Source organism: Narcine bancroftii, chromosome 11 (assembly GCF_036971445.1).
Source record: "Narcine bancroftii isolate sNarBan1 chromosome 11, sNarBan1.hap1, whole genome shotgun sequence".
Classification (NCBI taxonomy): domain Eukaryota; kingdom Metazoa; phylum Chordata; class Chondrichthyes; order Torpediniformes; family Narcinidae; genus Narcine; species Narcine bancroftii.
Window position 1 is genome coordinate 84,768,747 of NC_091479.1, and position 16,177 is coordinate 84,784,923.

General features: G+C 41.7%; 1 protein-coding gene across 7 annotated transcripts in view; it reads right to left on the reverse strand.

Moving 5' to 3' along the window:
* LOC138746060 (dedicator of cytokinesis protein 4-like) overlaps window positions 1-16,177 on the reverse strand; it is a 282,285-nt gene that overhangs the window by 79,090 nt on the left and 187,018 nt on the right. For all 7 annotated transcript variants that reach the window (XR_011346681.1, XM_069903813.1, XM_069903812.1 and 4 more), the window contains exons 29-32: window positions 16,049-16,149; window positions 15,859-15,917; window positions 14,956-15,104; window positions 7,820-7,905 (exon numbers count right to left, since the gene is read on the reverse strand). Coding sequence is in view for 6 of the 7 variants with exons in the window: in XM_069903813.1 (XP_069759914.1) it covers window positions 7,820-7,905; window positions 14,956-15,104; window positions 15,859-15,917; window positions 16,049-16,149 (395 nt within the window). In the remaining variant the exon portion in view is untranslated. The remainder of the gene's footprint in view (window positions 1-7,819; window positions 7,906-14,955; window positions 15,105-15,858; window positions 15,918-16,048; window positions 16,150-16,177) is intronic.

Consider the following 16,177-nt stretch of genomic DNA (forward strand, 5'->3'; position numbering starts at 1 on the left):
TCTATCTAATTGTCCCACATTGCACGGACTCCATTCCAAGCATATCTTGAAGAAGGCTGGAAGTAAAGCACGAAAGCATGCAGACACTGTGAGTGAAGTAAAAACACAATGCTGGAGAAACTCAGCAGGTTAAACAGCGCCCTTAATATAGCAATGATAAAAATACATAACTTGATGAAGGGCTCAAGCCCGAAACGTCAGTTATGTATTTTTATCTTTGTTATATAAAGGGCCTTTCATGGCTTGGTTCAGCATCATGCTGAAGAAGATTGAAAAGAGGGTTGGTGCGAGAACACAGCCTTGCTTCACGCCATTGTTAATGGAGAAGGGTTCAGAGAGCTCATTGCTGTATCTGACCCGACCTTGTTGGTTTTCGTGCAGTTGGATAATCATGTTGAGGAACTTTGGGGGACATCCGATGCGCTCTAGTATTTGCCAAAGCCCTTTCCTGCTCACGGTGTCGAAGGCTTTGGTGAGGTCAACAAAGGTGATGTAGAGTCCTTTGTTTTGTTCTCTGCACTTTTCTTGGAGCTGTCTGAGGGCAAAGACCATGTCAGTGGTTCCTCTGTTTGCGCGAAAGCCGCACTGTGATTCTGGGAGAATATTCTCAGCAACACTAGGTATTATTCTATTTAGTAGAATCCTAGCGAAGATTTTGCCTGCAATGGAGAGCAACGTGATTCCCCTGTAGTTTGAGCAGTCTGATTTCTCGCCTTTGTTTTTGTACAGGGTGATGATGGTGGCATCACGAAGATCCTGAGGCAGTTTACCTTGGTCCCAACAAAGCTTGAAAAACTCATGCAGTTTGGCGTGCAGAGTTTTGCCGCCAGCCTTCCAGACTTCTGGGGGGATTCCATCCATACCTGCTGCTTTGCCACTTTTCAGTTGTTCGATGGCAGTCTCTTCAATCTGAGGCGCCTGCAAGCTCACACCAAGACACAAGAGAAACTTGTCCGTGAACTACTCTTTGCAGATGATGCCGCTTTAGTTGCCCATTCAGAGCCAGCTCTTCAGCGCTTGACGTCCTGCTTTGCGGAAACTGCCAAAATGTTTGGCCTGGAAGTCAGCCTGAAGAAAACTGAGGTCCTCCATCAGCCAGCTCCCCACCATGACTACCAGCCCCCCCACATCTCCATCGGGCACACAAAACTCAAAACGGTCAACCAGTTTACCTATCTCGGCTGCACCATTTCATCAGATGCAAGGATCGACAATGAGATAGACAACAGACGCGCCAAGGCAAATAGCGCCTTTGGAAGACTACACAAAAGAGTCTGGAAAAACAACCAACTGAAAAACCTCACAAAGATAAGCGTATACAGAGCCGTTGTCATACCCACACTCCTGTTCGGCTCCGAATCATGGGTCCTCTACCGGCACCACCTACGGCTCCTAGAACGCTTCCACCAGCGTTGTCTCCGCTCCATCCTCAACATCCATTGGAGCGCTCACACCCCTAACGTCGAGGTACTCGAGATGGCAGAGGTCGACAGCATCGAGTCCACGCTGCTGAAGATCCAGCTGCGCTGGATGGGTCACGTCTCCAGAATGGAGGACCATCGCCTTCCCAAGATCGTATTATATGGCGAGCTCTCCACTGGCCACCGTGACAGAGGTGCACCAAAGAAAAGGTACAAGGACTGCCTAAAGAAATCTCTTGGTGCCTGCCATATTGACCACCGCCAGTGGGCTGATAACGCCTCAAACCGTGCATCTTGGCGCCTCACAGTTTGGCGGGCAGCAGCCTCCTTTGAAGAAGACCGCAGAGCCCACCTCACTGACAAAAGGCAAAGGAGGAAAAACCCAACACCCAACCCCAACCAACCAATTTTCCCTTGCAACCGCTGCAATCGTGTCTGCCTGTCCCGCATCGGACTGGTCAGCCACAAACGAGCCTGCAGCTGACGTGGACTTTTTACCCCCTCCATAAATCTTCGTCCGCGAAGCCAAGCCAAAGAAAAAAAAAAAAATATAAAGGGCATTGTTTGACCTGCTGAGTTTCTCCAGCTTTGTTTTTTTACTTCTTTTTCCTTGAAGGCAGTTTTTAGCTGAAACATTGATCTGTTTTTTCTTCCACTGATACAGCTGGTCCCACTGAATTATTCTAGCATTTTAACTTCAAACTCTAGCATCCGCAGTCTCCTGTGTGTCACAAGCACATCTTCCTCAATAACCGAGACCAAAATTGCACATAAATCCAGACTGGGTCTCTTCAAGGCACGAGTCCTGCACCCTCCTCCAATAATGATCCATTTTGTTTCCCCAGCTCATTTATTTTCTGCACATTGTGAACCAGCACATGGTTATCTCCCTGAATATCAACATTATTTGTTTCCCAATATTTAAGTCGAATTCTACATGGTTTCCTTTCTCCAATTAACAACATCATGTTTTCATACTCCATCTGATAACGTCTTGCCCACTTATTCACAAGTTCAAGTACACTGCATCATCTTTGTAGACGATATTTCCAGCTAGATATGAACCAGCAGCCAAACTTGGAGAAGGTGCACTGTCTTTTAATCTAGGTCATTAATATAAAATGTGGATAGCTAAGGATTCAATATAGATTCCTGTGGCAACCACTATTTACAGTGTGCCAAAATGAAGATTGAAAATGGAAGGAAATGCCAAGTCTGGAAATTATTTCAAACAGAACTGTCAAGTAGCAAAGTCTCATCTTAGTAAAAGGCCAATTTAAAATTGATGCCCAAGAATTTCTTTCATGCAGAGTGATTAACTCATTAAGTCAAAGAATAGGGTCATAGAACAGCTACAGAACAGAAGCAGTAATTTGGGCAATCAAACTTCCTATTAGTTTTTTTTTGTAGAACATTTCCATGGATCCCTTTCTCCTGCTCTCATCCCAGAGCTTTGCATGTTACTTCTCTTCATATACTTATCTAATTCCCCTTTGAAAACCCTTAAATAACAGACACAGGCAGCGAGCTTCAGATCAATACAAATCCCTGCATCGAGGCTTTTGTTCTCATTTCCTCCTTTCTTCATTTTAAGTATATGATTCCTGGTAAATTTTTTCTCCCTATTTACCCTGCCTAAACATTTCACTATCTGCAGAATTCCTTTCAAATCTTCTCTCAACTTTATTTACTTTGAGGAGAAAAATGACCATTTCTCCAGTCTGACCATCTGGAAAAAATTCCTCTTCTCTGAAGCCCTCCAGTAAGTCATTTCTGCAACTTCTCTCTGATCTATTCCAAGATGAGATGACGAGAAATGAATGAATATTCAGGTTGTTTCTTTACAAATATTTTATAAAGATTAATATCCCCAATTCTGCACTTCATGATCTGCTTAAAAATCCCAGGATCCTTTATGTTTCACTAACTATTCCCTCAAAAACGCATGTACTTATACTGTCAGGTTTTCAAGTTCTTGAAAATCTTGTGAAATGATGCAGTTTAATGTGCTTGTCTTTTTTTAATGTATTCTTTCTATCAATATGCATCACTTAGCATTCCCTCCACTAAACTACCTGCCATTTGTCTGTCCCATTCTGGCAGCCCTCATCCCCACACTGTTTATTACCCTCCTCCAAACCATTTGCAACACTTCCAAGTTTTGCGTCACCTACCAATCCTCAAAGCCTGTGCTAACTGCAGGCTCCAAATTATTAAACAGGTCATGCAAAGGTGAGGGGGGGGGGGGGGTGGGGGGGGGGGGGAAGAGAGCAAATTTTTGGAATAATTTAAATAGTCAATTGCAATTAATGTGGAGAGCTCAAGTATTTTTTAGGTATAGACATTTAGATAAGTGGCTACAGTATTTACTGCTCAAACATCACAGCTGTTTGGGCTCTACTCATTTGTGTGGGAAAGATGAGTAAACATCTGCTGTGAATGTACTAAGTGCGAAGATAAATCCAGCAGCAAAATACAGTTGAAGAAAACACTTGTCAAAAAGATAGTGAGAGGTGGAGAAGAGTATAGGGACCTGGCAACAGGATTGTTGTCAGTAGCAGAAAATTGTATGGTTTGGAAGCTAAGAGTGGGAGAGGTTGTGCTGTGGAGGGGAAAAAAGGCATTGCTGTGGTGAATAGAAACTAGATGGTGAGAAAAAGAGAAAAGTGGTCAAGGATCCCAGCACTGAAGGCAAAAGAAGGGCATTCCTCTATGTCAGAAAGACTGGATACAGACTGAGAGATCATTTCATTGAGCACCTTCACTCTGTCCGCTGCAATAGCAGGGACCACTCAGTCGCCAACCATTTCAATTCCACGACACCAACATGTCCGTCCATGGCTTCAGGCATTGCCAAGCCAGCTGCAAATTGGACATCATATGATGTCAAGGTACACTCCAACCAAATGGCATTAACATCGACTTCTCGGGTTTTTGTTTGGCCCCTCTCCTTACTCCCTCCCTTTGCCTATTCTTCTGTCTCCCTTCCTCTAGCTCGCCACCCCTTTCCCTCTCCATTTCAGAGTCACCTCTCCCCACTCTCACTTCCTTGGGGCTTTTTTTCTCTTCTGCCCTCCTACCCACATCCACCTCTGTCCTCTTGCCTGTGCTCCTCCCACTGCCCCTCCCCCACCATTTTATTCAGGCTCCTGCCTGCTCTTTGCTCATACCTTGACGAAGGGCTCAGGCAAAAAATTTAGTCAAGCTTCTTTGCTACACAAAGAATGCTCAGTGAGCTGCTGAGTTTCTCCAGCAGTATTAAATTATAGTCACAGTACTTGCAGGCCTTTTTTAACATCAAGGAAAGGAATCAAGTTTTAGTGCATCAAGTGTGAAGGGGAAAGAATGGGTAGTTCTGAACATCGCATGTTAGAAATAAGTGTCTGTGATAAATCAAGTGTCAGATATTAAGGGCATGAAGTTAAGAAAAACAAGAAAAAACAGACTGCAAATTTTAGGACTTGAAAGCAATTCAAAGCATAGTTAATTATTATCAACATACTGAAATAAATAACACCACACAACTCTCAATGAAGTGTGTGACTGAGGATTCAAGGATGTGATTGCACTGGAAAGAGTGCAGAAGAGAATCATTTTGTGACTGAGAATGGAAGACTTGAGTTGCACGGTTGGCGTAGCGGTGAGCCGAAACAGTGCCAGGGACTGGGGTTAGATTCTTGCACTGACTGTAAGGAGTTTGTACGTTCTCCCAGTGTCAGTGAGGGTTTTCCCCGGAGCTCCGGTTTCCTCTCACTGTTCAAAACGTACCGGGGGTGTAGGTTAATGAGGTGTAAATTGGGCGGAACAGACTCATGGCCGAAATGGCCTGTTACCGTGCTGTATGTCTAACTTGAGTTAAGGGGAGATTGGTTAATTGGATAGTCCAGACTCAGTTTACCCAAGTGAAGGAGGCCAAGAGGTGATCTAATTGAAGTACAGAAGGGTCGAAATATATTTCCTATGGTGGGCATATAAAAACAAGAGGGCAAAGGTTTAAAATGAATGGAAAGGAATTTAAAGAGGATCTGAGAGGCATGTTTACCACCACCCCCTCCCACACAGAGAGTGGTTGATATCTGGATTCACATGACCAGAGGTGATGGAATAGGATACAATCATTATGTTTGAGAAATATTCATATGGGGAATTAAATAAGCAAGGCAGAGAAAGATACGGCCCCAATATGAGCAGATTGGATTAGTGATAGTCAAAAATATCAGCATTGATGTGTTGGGCTCAAGGGCCAGTTTCTGTGCGGTAGAACTCAATAATTATGAAATGAGGGCATAGCCTCTTTAAAGTACATCTTCTCTTTTGATTTTAGGGAAGAATGCTTCCATAAAAGAATGAAAACATAGATAAAATGATTTTTCTAACAATACCTAAAATGAGAAATTAAATAGTCACAGTCTTTTCCTCAGAGCAGGCAAAACTAAAACTAGAGAGGATAACTCGGAGGTGAGAGTGGAAAGATTTAAAGGGGCCCTAAGGGGCACCTTCTTCACACAGAGGATGATGAGTACATGGAGTGAAATGTCTGAGGAAATGGTAGAGAAGGGCACAATTGTAACATTTAAAAAGACATTTAGGTGGGTACATGATTTCAGGGGATATGGGCCGAATGCAGGCAAATGGGACTCCATGAGTATCAATGTGACGTTCAATAAGTGTTGATGGAGCAAATGTCTTAATGTTGAAAGCTTTGGCATCCTTCATCTTTCTCCAAAACATCCTCCTTTCCATGTCGGCAGAACCTACATTAAAGTAAGATAAACACTGCATGATTTACTCCTTTGTGCCCATTTCTCAGTTGTCTTCTGCTGAATGTCAAGTTGGACTTTCACTCAGGGTACTGGAAACAAGTTGTCCAACCTTGAACATTGGCAGCGTAGAGGAATTGTCATAGATTTTATTGGGAAATTTTATCCTAAAATGCAATGCCATGAAGCTTATTAAAACCATAAGACACAGAAGTAGAATTAGGCCAATGGGACATCAAGTCTGCTCTGCCATTGGCATCACACCTGATCTCTCTCCCAACAGAATTCAATTCAATAAAATTCCCATATCAGCTTACAACATCCACTAATTAAGTCAGGTGCTACCAACTGGTGAATCTGCAGCAGTGCTTTCTCAGCATCTACAGATGTAACCCAGGTTATATATAGCTGAGCTTTAAAAAGAGCTGACAGCACAATTTAGAATTCACTGAGCTCAGTAAGAAATTGGATCTTGTTTCCATATTGCTAGTTCTAATATCGGCACACAAAAGATGCCCCGGATCACCAAACTTGCAATGATATTGGACCATCTCATTTGTACACTTGGCATTCACTGTGCAAAGATCCCTCTCGATTCAGCTGAGAATGATTCAAGGTTCCAGAAGAAACCAGAAATGCATCAGTGGGCAGTGCCTCTCAACGGTGTATCTAATTCCCCACTTCCTGTTGCCAACTCCAAACCTCCTCCTGAGCCTAACTTTCAGATTGCTGTTTAAAAGCCATTTCTCGATTCAAATGTGTCAGGTGCCTGCAGAAGGAACCAGAAGGATCAAACAAGAATTAACCCTGAATGAGCCAAATATCCGTTATTTACCTTCATTTTACTTCTCAAGACTCTAATAGTTTCATTGCTTTGACTCCATAAAAATAGAAGTATGTTTGCCTTAATGCAGCTTGCAAAACAAAACGGAGCAATTATTTTTGAGCGTTTTGCAAACCAGGGATGGGAAATGTGCAATGAAATGCCAGCTCAGATTATAGAATACTCATGATCATAGATCGCACAAAATCATGGCTAATCTTATGGGATATGGCCCATCGACAGGAAAGCAAGACGCCTGAATAGTGAACTGGTACGAATTTATTAATTGTATTGACAGGCTCAAAATAAAATTGAAATTTAAGTAATGATATTTGGGAAATGAATCTTCCATCATTCCTGACAGCCCAGAGATGTCAATCAAAAATTCAAGCCCCCTTCTTTTCAATCTTTCTGGTTTAGGAAAGAGAACATCTTTTGACGTTGGTTCACGTTAGTTAAATGTGCTCAAAATCATTCCCACCCAAAGTGAATTCCACAACAAAAACACGGAAGTGATTTCTGTGTCAATAAAAATGTGAGCTTGTTTCTGCCAGTTTTCTCTCTGAATTTTCTGTCCCCCCCATTGCCATCAACATCAATTGTTACCAATTGACAAAATTTGCTGCTTGCAAACCTTGATGCTGATGGCAATGTTAAACAAACATGCCCATTGTCCAAGGAACTTATACCAGTGAAAATTGCATACAAGGTGCAAATTGTACAAAATAACAGTAAATAGTATTGCATACAGACATATGTAAAAATAATTAACCTCAATCCATAACTTAAAGCTGCAAAATAAGGTCATAACTCACATGCTATTGAAAAGTTCCCGGTAAGTTTCATCACCTTTGCCTTCTGACATCAAGCTGTCTAGTTTGTCTATCAATTTTGCTTCCACCTGAGAACAAATATATTGAGTAAGACCATTTATTATTTGTCTTCTGACAAATAAATTAAGCTTTTCTTTTAAAGAAACATTGTTTTCTCTGGAACAGTTTCGATAGAACTGACAGGCATGACCTAGAAATCCAATTGTGCCCAGAAATGGGCCACTGGGATGGGGGTGTGGGCCTGCAGCTGTTTGTTCACATCAGTGAAGTGTTTCACTTGAAGTTGATGGCATCTACTCAACAATAATGACTCAGACTTGCAGTTTGCATTGACAGCCTTTTAAAAGGGGGGAGCACTCTAGTTCCTGACAGCAGAAAAATAATAATTGAAAAAATGCGAGGCGACAAATTGGTCAAATATAGCTGTTCTCTTCGAGGGAGAGTTTCACAACATTTCCATTGGTGCCGAGAAGAGTCAGTGCCCAAAAATTAGTCTCTGAGATATCAATATAATGTTGGAAAATGTTGGCATATTACTTCCTTAACCTTAAATCACCTTTCCCACACTAGACACAATAGAAACCCACTACCAATCCATCACAATCCTACAGTGACTGATAATTTACCACCTCCTTCTCCCAGTGACTACAACTGTAATCTTTCCATACAGTTCACATCTGACAAACAGCGTGGCAGTGACTCAACAATGATGGGCGCCTTTTCTACACATCTCACTTACCCTTCTTTGACTAAGATCACACACAGCTGACACCAGATTTTATGCAGAGGTGCAAAGCTTTGAGACCACATGTTCAGGGAGAGGTTTACTCTTAGTACAGCTGTTATTTCATCATAGTTCTTTGACAAATTGCAATGACTCTAAGGGACCACTTCTTCCTCGGCTTCACCTCAATACTGAATGTTGCCTCACTTCTGCACTCACTATGATGGACCCCAACAGGGCAAGAAGACTCCATTCCTAATTCTGAAGAAGCAACTTCATTTTAAATCAAATCCAGAAAGTTCAGGTAACATGTATACCTTTGAGAATGAATTCTCACCAGGGTTGATTCATCATCCTAACTGTGCAAGGTAGATCTATGGTTATAGTTCCTCAGGTACTTCAGAGCTGTGAACTACTTTGCTGGGGTGTAGAATTCCAGATACCAAAGTTCCAATGAAATCTGATAGATGTCCATGAGCAAAGAGTGTACTGCAAACCCTGTCAACCCAATTGAACAATAGTGAAGAGCTTGGAGAGAAAGGGATTCAACTTTTGTTTAGACTTGATACAGAGCTTGGAGGTTATCTTGAGAGCAGTGGTTATTGGAGTAATTGAGATTACTTCATCCACATCTTTCTCAACAAGGGCTTCTGGAGGGCCGCATGGTTCCACAGTGCTGAATCACAGATTCCCCCTCTTCCCCTCAAAAAAGGGCAGGGTTCCCACAGGAGGGATGAATGCCGTCCCCTCTGAAGGTAACATGTTTGGTCCTCCACTCCTGAACTCATCATTGCACTCATCAATTGAGCACAGCAGCTGGGCCAAACCACCCAAGACACCGGAAACCCTCTGAGGTGACTCACCGTGGGTGTTCGATGGAAGCTCAGCAACCTCCCCTCACTGTAAGAGCTGAGGAAATGATCTGTGAAAGCACAGAGCTGAATAATATAGGATGGGATCAAGAGCTTGCACAAGAATGGCTTCAGGAGGAATTCAATTTGAAAAATATGGTTTACCTCCTGGCTTTGAGGTAGCATCCATACTGAAATGAGGGCAATTTTCAAAGTTGGACTGTTCATGCTAAAAATGGCATGGGACAGTGTTGGGCTTGTTTTTGTCTGATTCTGCTCCTGTAGAGGTTTTCTAGCGAGCTCTGTCCCCAAGAATCCTCTTCAATAGTTTCATAGGCTCCTCCCTACTTTTCTTGTTAAGATGTTTGTCATTATTCTTTGTGTTAAAATTGAAACAAAAACATTGTCATTTTTGTACAGTCCAAGATTATAAATATGAGAAAATGGGATTTTAACAATTCTGAAACTTGTACACCTAGTAAGATTCAAGATTACTTTATTGTCACATAATAGTACAGAACATGTAATATTACATGAAATGGTCTTCTGCCTTCCATAAGGCAATGTCACCTGGCACAGGACGAGAGGGTTATAAGCAAAATAGAGCCCTTCAGAGTTGCTGACTGTTCGTGGATTCACCTCTGGTGCTCCTGCAGCCTCTGCAGGTACACAGACTCCTGTTCGATCCATCAGCAACTCGAGCTCCAAGTCCCAACCTCCGACGCCATCAGGCAGCTTCCAGACCCCAGACACTTCGGGAGTCTTTCTTGCCTTCACCATCCTCTCGAATCCTGCCTCCAATATCTGTTTCTCATGAGACAGTCTGCAGCAGCCTGTGCTCGGCCACGGAGTAGAGGTGGGGGCGGTGTTCTCCCCATTTCTGGGGCCCTGTGCCAGTCTGCTACCCATTGGAGTCTGAGCCACCTTATGAACACATTGTGTGGCTGAAGGATTTTAATTTTTTTAAAAAAACATCGTCGTCTTACCACCTGTACAGAGCCTCTGGCATTTCGACCAGGTGGTTGGACCCTTTTGGAGCAACACTGTGTCTCCACTCTCCAGGTCCATACCAGTGGTATTGCTGCCGATACAGCAGTGCTGCCCTTTTAATTTGATCAGTGAAGCAACAGCATTTTTAGCATAATAAAACATTACAAGGTTTTTTTAGTGGGGTACAATCAGAAAAGTTTAATAATGCCCACTACAGAAAGAGCAACAAAAAAAAAAATAGATCTGTCGTATATTTCTCGTACTGACTAACCCCAAGACGACTTGGTCCAGATCCAAAGAATCCCCTTCAATAGTTTGCCCAACATTGACATAGCACTCACTGGTTTATAATTCCCATGATTCTCCCATTTACCTTTCTTCAACAAAGGAATTATTTGGCCTTCCTCCAATCCTTTGGCTGCACTTCTATGGTTAGGGAGGGCACAAAGACCATCGTCAATACTTCAGCATTCCTTTCCCTCACTTACTGAAGTTACCTTTGGATATATATCCAGTCTGGTCCTGGAGACATCTAGCAGAATGTTTTTCAGAAGATATAATGCTACTTCCTTCTGAACCTTAACATGCTCTGGCACATTTGACTCTTCGATGCTGTCCTCGCATTCATCAAATGTAGAGCGGGTCGAAAGAACCAAAGTCTTGTTGATCGAAACCAAGGCTTTTATTAACTAAAATTAGAGCATATCATATGTAGGTCGACCAGTCCAGAATGACCTGGTCTAGCTAGGAGCAATCCTTTAAGACCTGCCAGTAGATGTGGCTACGCTCTCAGCCAATCACAGTCATCCTACACTACAATCTGCATATACATTGTCCCTCTCTCTGGTGAATCCCGAAGCAAAGTATTCATTAAGGATCTCCTGACCTCCTCCATCTCCGCGTACATGTTCCCCTTTTATACCTGAGCAGTCTTACACCACTCTAGTCATCCTCCTGTTCTTCATGAATAAGTGAAACACTTTGTGGATTTTTGTGAATCCAACTTGCCAAGAGTTTCCTTATGCCCCTTCTGTTCCTTTCTGGTGACCATATAATTCTCAAGATTAATTCTCTTGATTAAAAATGCTCCAAAATTTACCCTGGAAATTAAAGGACAGTGAGCCTGACATCAGTAGTAGGTAAATTATTGGAACGTGTTCTAAGAGATCGGATATACAATTATTTGATAGCCAGAAACTGATTAGGGATCGTCAACATGGCTTTGTGTGTGGTAGAAATGTGTTTAACCAATCTTATGGAGTTGTTCGAAGACATTACCAGGAAAGATGACAAAGTAAATGCTATGGATTTTGTCTACATGGACTTTAGTAAGTCAGGAATGTTCAGATGCTAGATATTCATGGTGAAGTAGTGAACTGGATTTTTTTTCTTTGGCTTGGCTTCGCGGACGAAGATTTATGGAGGGGGTAAATGTCCACGTCAGCTGCAGGCTCGTTTGTGGCTGACAAGTCCGATGCGGGACAGGCAGACACGGTTGCAGCGTCTGAATGGTAGAACCCAGAGAATAGTGGTAGATGATTGCTTCTCAGACTGGAGGCCAGTGACTAGTGGTGCGCCTCAAGGGTCGGTGTTGGGACCATTGTTGTTTGTCATCTATATCAATGATCTGAGTGATAATGTAGTAAATTGGATCAGCAAGTTTGCAGATGACTCTAACATCGGAGATGCTGTGGACAGCGAAGAAAGTTTTCAAAGCTCGCAGAGGGATCTGGACCAGCTTGAAAAAGGCAGATGGAATTTAATTCAGATAAGTGTGAAATGTTGCATTTTGGAAGGTCAAAGACAGTAAATAAAAGGGCACTGAGGTGTGCAAGAGAACAGAGGGGTCTGGGAATACAGATACATAATTCCTTGAAAGTGGTGTCACAGATAGACAGTGCTGGAAAGAGAGCTTTTGGCATATTGGCCTTCATAAATCAAATTATTGAGTACAGGCACTGGGATGTTATAGTAAAGTTGTACAAGACATTGATGAGGCCAAATTTGGAGTATTGTGTGCAGTTTTGGTCACCTACAGGAAAGATATCAATAAGATAGATAGAGTGCAGAGAAAATTTATCTAGGATGTTATCCAGATTTCAGGAACTGAGTTACAGGTTAGGACTTCTTTTCCATGGAGTGTAGAAGAATGAGGGGAGATTTGATAGAGGTATTTAAAATTATGAGGGGGATGGGATAGACAGAGTAAATTTAGGCAGGCTTTTTCTACTGAGGGCAGGTGAGATACAAACCAGAGGATATGGGTTAAGAGTGAAAGGGGAAAAGTTTAGGGGAACTTCTTCACACAGAGAATGGTGGGAGTGTGGAACATGCTGCCAGCTGAAGTGGTGAAAGTGGGCTCAATATGAACATTTAAGAAGAATTTGGACAGGTACATGGATGGGAGAGGTAGGGAGGGCTATGGATTGGGTGCAGCTCAGTGAGACTAGGCAGAAAATTGGTTTAGCACAGACTAGAAGGGACGAAAGGAGCAGGTTTCTGTGTTTCAATGTTGTATGGTTCTAATTCATGACAGCCAATTACATATTCTAATCCAGCAACTAAACAGTCTATTAATTTGCTGAAGTGAGTTAAGTTGCTACATGGCTGGACAGGTGGCTTTAACATTTGCATTTTGACCCTTCAGAGCCACTTCCTGAAATCCACCCTATAACACCCGTTGACTTGAACTTGAAATTTGCGGTTCTTTTTCCCCTTCCAGCTACAGTTCACAAAATATACCCAGCCCCAGGAATAATACAGTGCAGGAGCTGGGCTCAACTTTCTGCAACTTCTCTCATGTTTTCTCAGGTGGGGCACCACATGTTTTTTCTTTACAATTTAATGCTCCCTTTAAAAATATGCTGCTGAATGTCAAGTGCCAAATGATAACAATCACCCAACTCAATTGGAAAGAATTAAGGAATTTACCATCACAAATAAATATCAAAACAAAATGCTTCATTTTTTTTGCAGGAATACCCAAGAGAATTGGGAGTCAAAATTCAAATTCAAAAAGCCAGCTTACAGTATTATCAAAGATTTCAGTGAATGATCACTGAAATATCATATGCATTTTGCATTAATTTGAATATCTGAAAAATTTACTGAAATAAATGGAATTCTGAAGTAAAATACATGAACAGGTGCTGCTTTGGTGCCAGAAAGAGAAAAACACCTCCTCCACCATCCTCCCCCTCTCACAGTATGGATCAGAAAATACACCCATAATTCTCATCTCAAACCCTAACTGCATAACAACAAATACACTTGGAAATTTAGAAGGTTGTTAATTTTCTGGTCTGCAATATTAAAATCAATATGACATTATGTACACAAGAATGTAAATGACTACATTTCTTTTTTTTTGTGACATTGTGAATCATTGAAATTTAAAATACCACTATTTAACAAAGCTTGTTCAATTGAACCAATTTGTCCCCATGCAGAATGTACCATTTCATAAACCATCTGATCTAACACTTATGCACAAGGCAAACGATGTTTTATTTAGATTAGAAAAAGCAAATGCAGAAAAAATGACAACATTCAAGAATACCTCCATTCACATTCTAGAACCTTGAACTCTCAGTGGCCTGACAATTCTATTCTCTACTCCACTGTCATTCCAACCACTCTCCTTTGCTGGTCTATCTATTTTCTTCAACTCATGCTTGAGGATCAATACCATATCAATCAAACAGGACGTTAAATTTCCAGCCTCAACATTTTCCATTCATGACAACTGATAATCTGAAAGTAGCTATTGACAATTAATTTGCTATTTGCAGTCACATCTCATCCAGAGATGCACTTGTCTTCTTTATACTCACTTTCCCTTTGCCACCCATCATTCCTGCCTTCCATCTTCATCACAGAACTCCTTTCCTTTCTTCCCCTGCCTTCATTTTCTGCACTTCCTTGAAATTCAAGTCAACTTCACCTTTTTATTACACTCATAGAATACAGCTCCTAGAACGCTTCCACCAGCGTTGTCTCCGCTCCATCCTCAACATCCATTGGAGCGCTTTCATCCCTAACGTCGAAGTACTCGAGATGGCAGAGGTCGACAGCATCGAGTCCACGCTGCTGAAGATCCAGCTGCGCTGGATGGGTCACGTCTCCAGAATGGAGGACCATCGCCTTCCCAAGATCGTGTTATATGGCGAGCTCTCCACTGGCCACCGTGACAGAGGTGCACCAAAGAAAGGTACAAGGACTGCCTAAAGAAATCTCTTGGTGCCTGCCACATTGACCACCGCCAGTGGGCTGATATCGCCTCAAACCGTGCATCTTGGCGCCTCAGTTTGGCGGGCAGCAACCTCCTTTGAAGAAGACCGCAGAGCCCACCTCACTGACAAAAGGCAAAGGAGGAAAAACCCAACACCCAACCCCAACCAACCAATTTTCCCCTGCAGCCGCTGCAACCGTGTCTGCCTGTCCCGCATCGGACTTGTCAGCCACAAACGAGCCTGCAGCTGACGTGGACTTTTACCCCCTCCATAAATCTTCGTCCGCGAAGCCAAGCCAAAGAAAGAAAAGAAGAATACTACCTGCTTGAAATTTCCAGTCCGTCTCTGCTCCCAGTCCATCATATCATGGAATATTGGGATCATCACATTCCGAAGGTCTGCCTGAGGTACAAGAGTTACTTCCAGAAATGGTCCAATTAGTCCAGGAATAAAGTGGAGCTTGTGCTCTCCTGTAATATAATCAGAAATAATTTTTTTTATGAAAACAACAGAGCTGTGGACAGGAAATTCGTACATTTTTGCATTCTACTTGGCATTGTCCTAAAGTTAAACTTTTTTGTTGGAAATAGGAATTGTTTTGGAATGAATAATGGGGATTAAGTTCCCACATGTTATTTTTACTGAGTGATATTAAGGGTGTTGAACCCAAGTTGAAATTGAATATGTATCAAAGGAAGTTTGTTCAAATTGCCTTAGCAATAGCAAGAAAACGTATTGCCATAACTTGGAAGTTTGATATAGATTTGGATACAGAAAGATGGCATGGTGAAGTTCAGAGTTGTATACCACTTTAGAAATTTACTTTTAATTTAAAAGATAAATACTATATATTTTTGGAAGATATGAAGCCCATATTTACAAAATGTGGGTGTGTATATTCAAATGAAGTTCTGACATTCCCTTTCTCCTCAAGGTCTCAGTATACTATAAGAAACTTTAAAGTAATAGGCCACCCTGTTGAGGGTCTCTTGTCCTTTTCTTTTTCTTTCTTTTGTAGGGGGATGGGGGGGATGGTAATATGGGGGAGAGGGTTCTCATCTTTTTTTTCCCTATTTTTATAAGACATTTGTATTGATTTGCATTATTTTTAATCAAGTGCATTTTTTGTGGTTCTAAATTCATAGCTAAAATTTAAAAAAAGAAAACAATAGAACTAAAATCAGACTTTTAGGCAACTTCAAAAACAGAACTTTTGTCCTTTACCTAGGTTTTGCCACATACTGAAGATCTCACACCCCATCATCACCCTCATGTCTCCGTATCTGTAATTTTAATTGAAAATCAGTGAAGAAAGGACCAAATAAGAATAACAGAAAACACCATTAGTGTGAGCATAATTACGATCTTCGAAAACTGAAAGATAAAAGCACACAAATTACATATTTCAACTTACTTTTCTAAAATTTTCTTCCTTTTTGATGGTGAAAATATCTCCAGCTGAAGACAAGGCTGATTGATAAATATTACTGCCAAATAGTAGTAAGAATCCCATACCTATGTGAAATAAATTATATAAATTCAG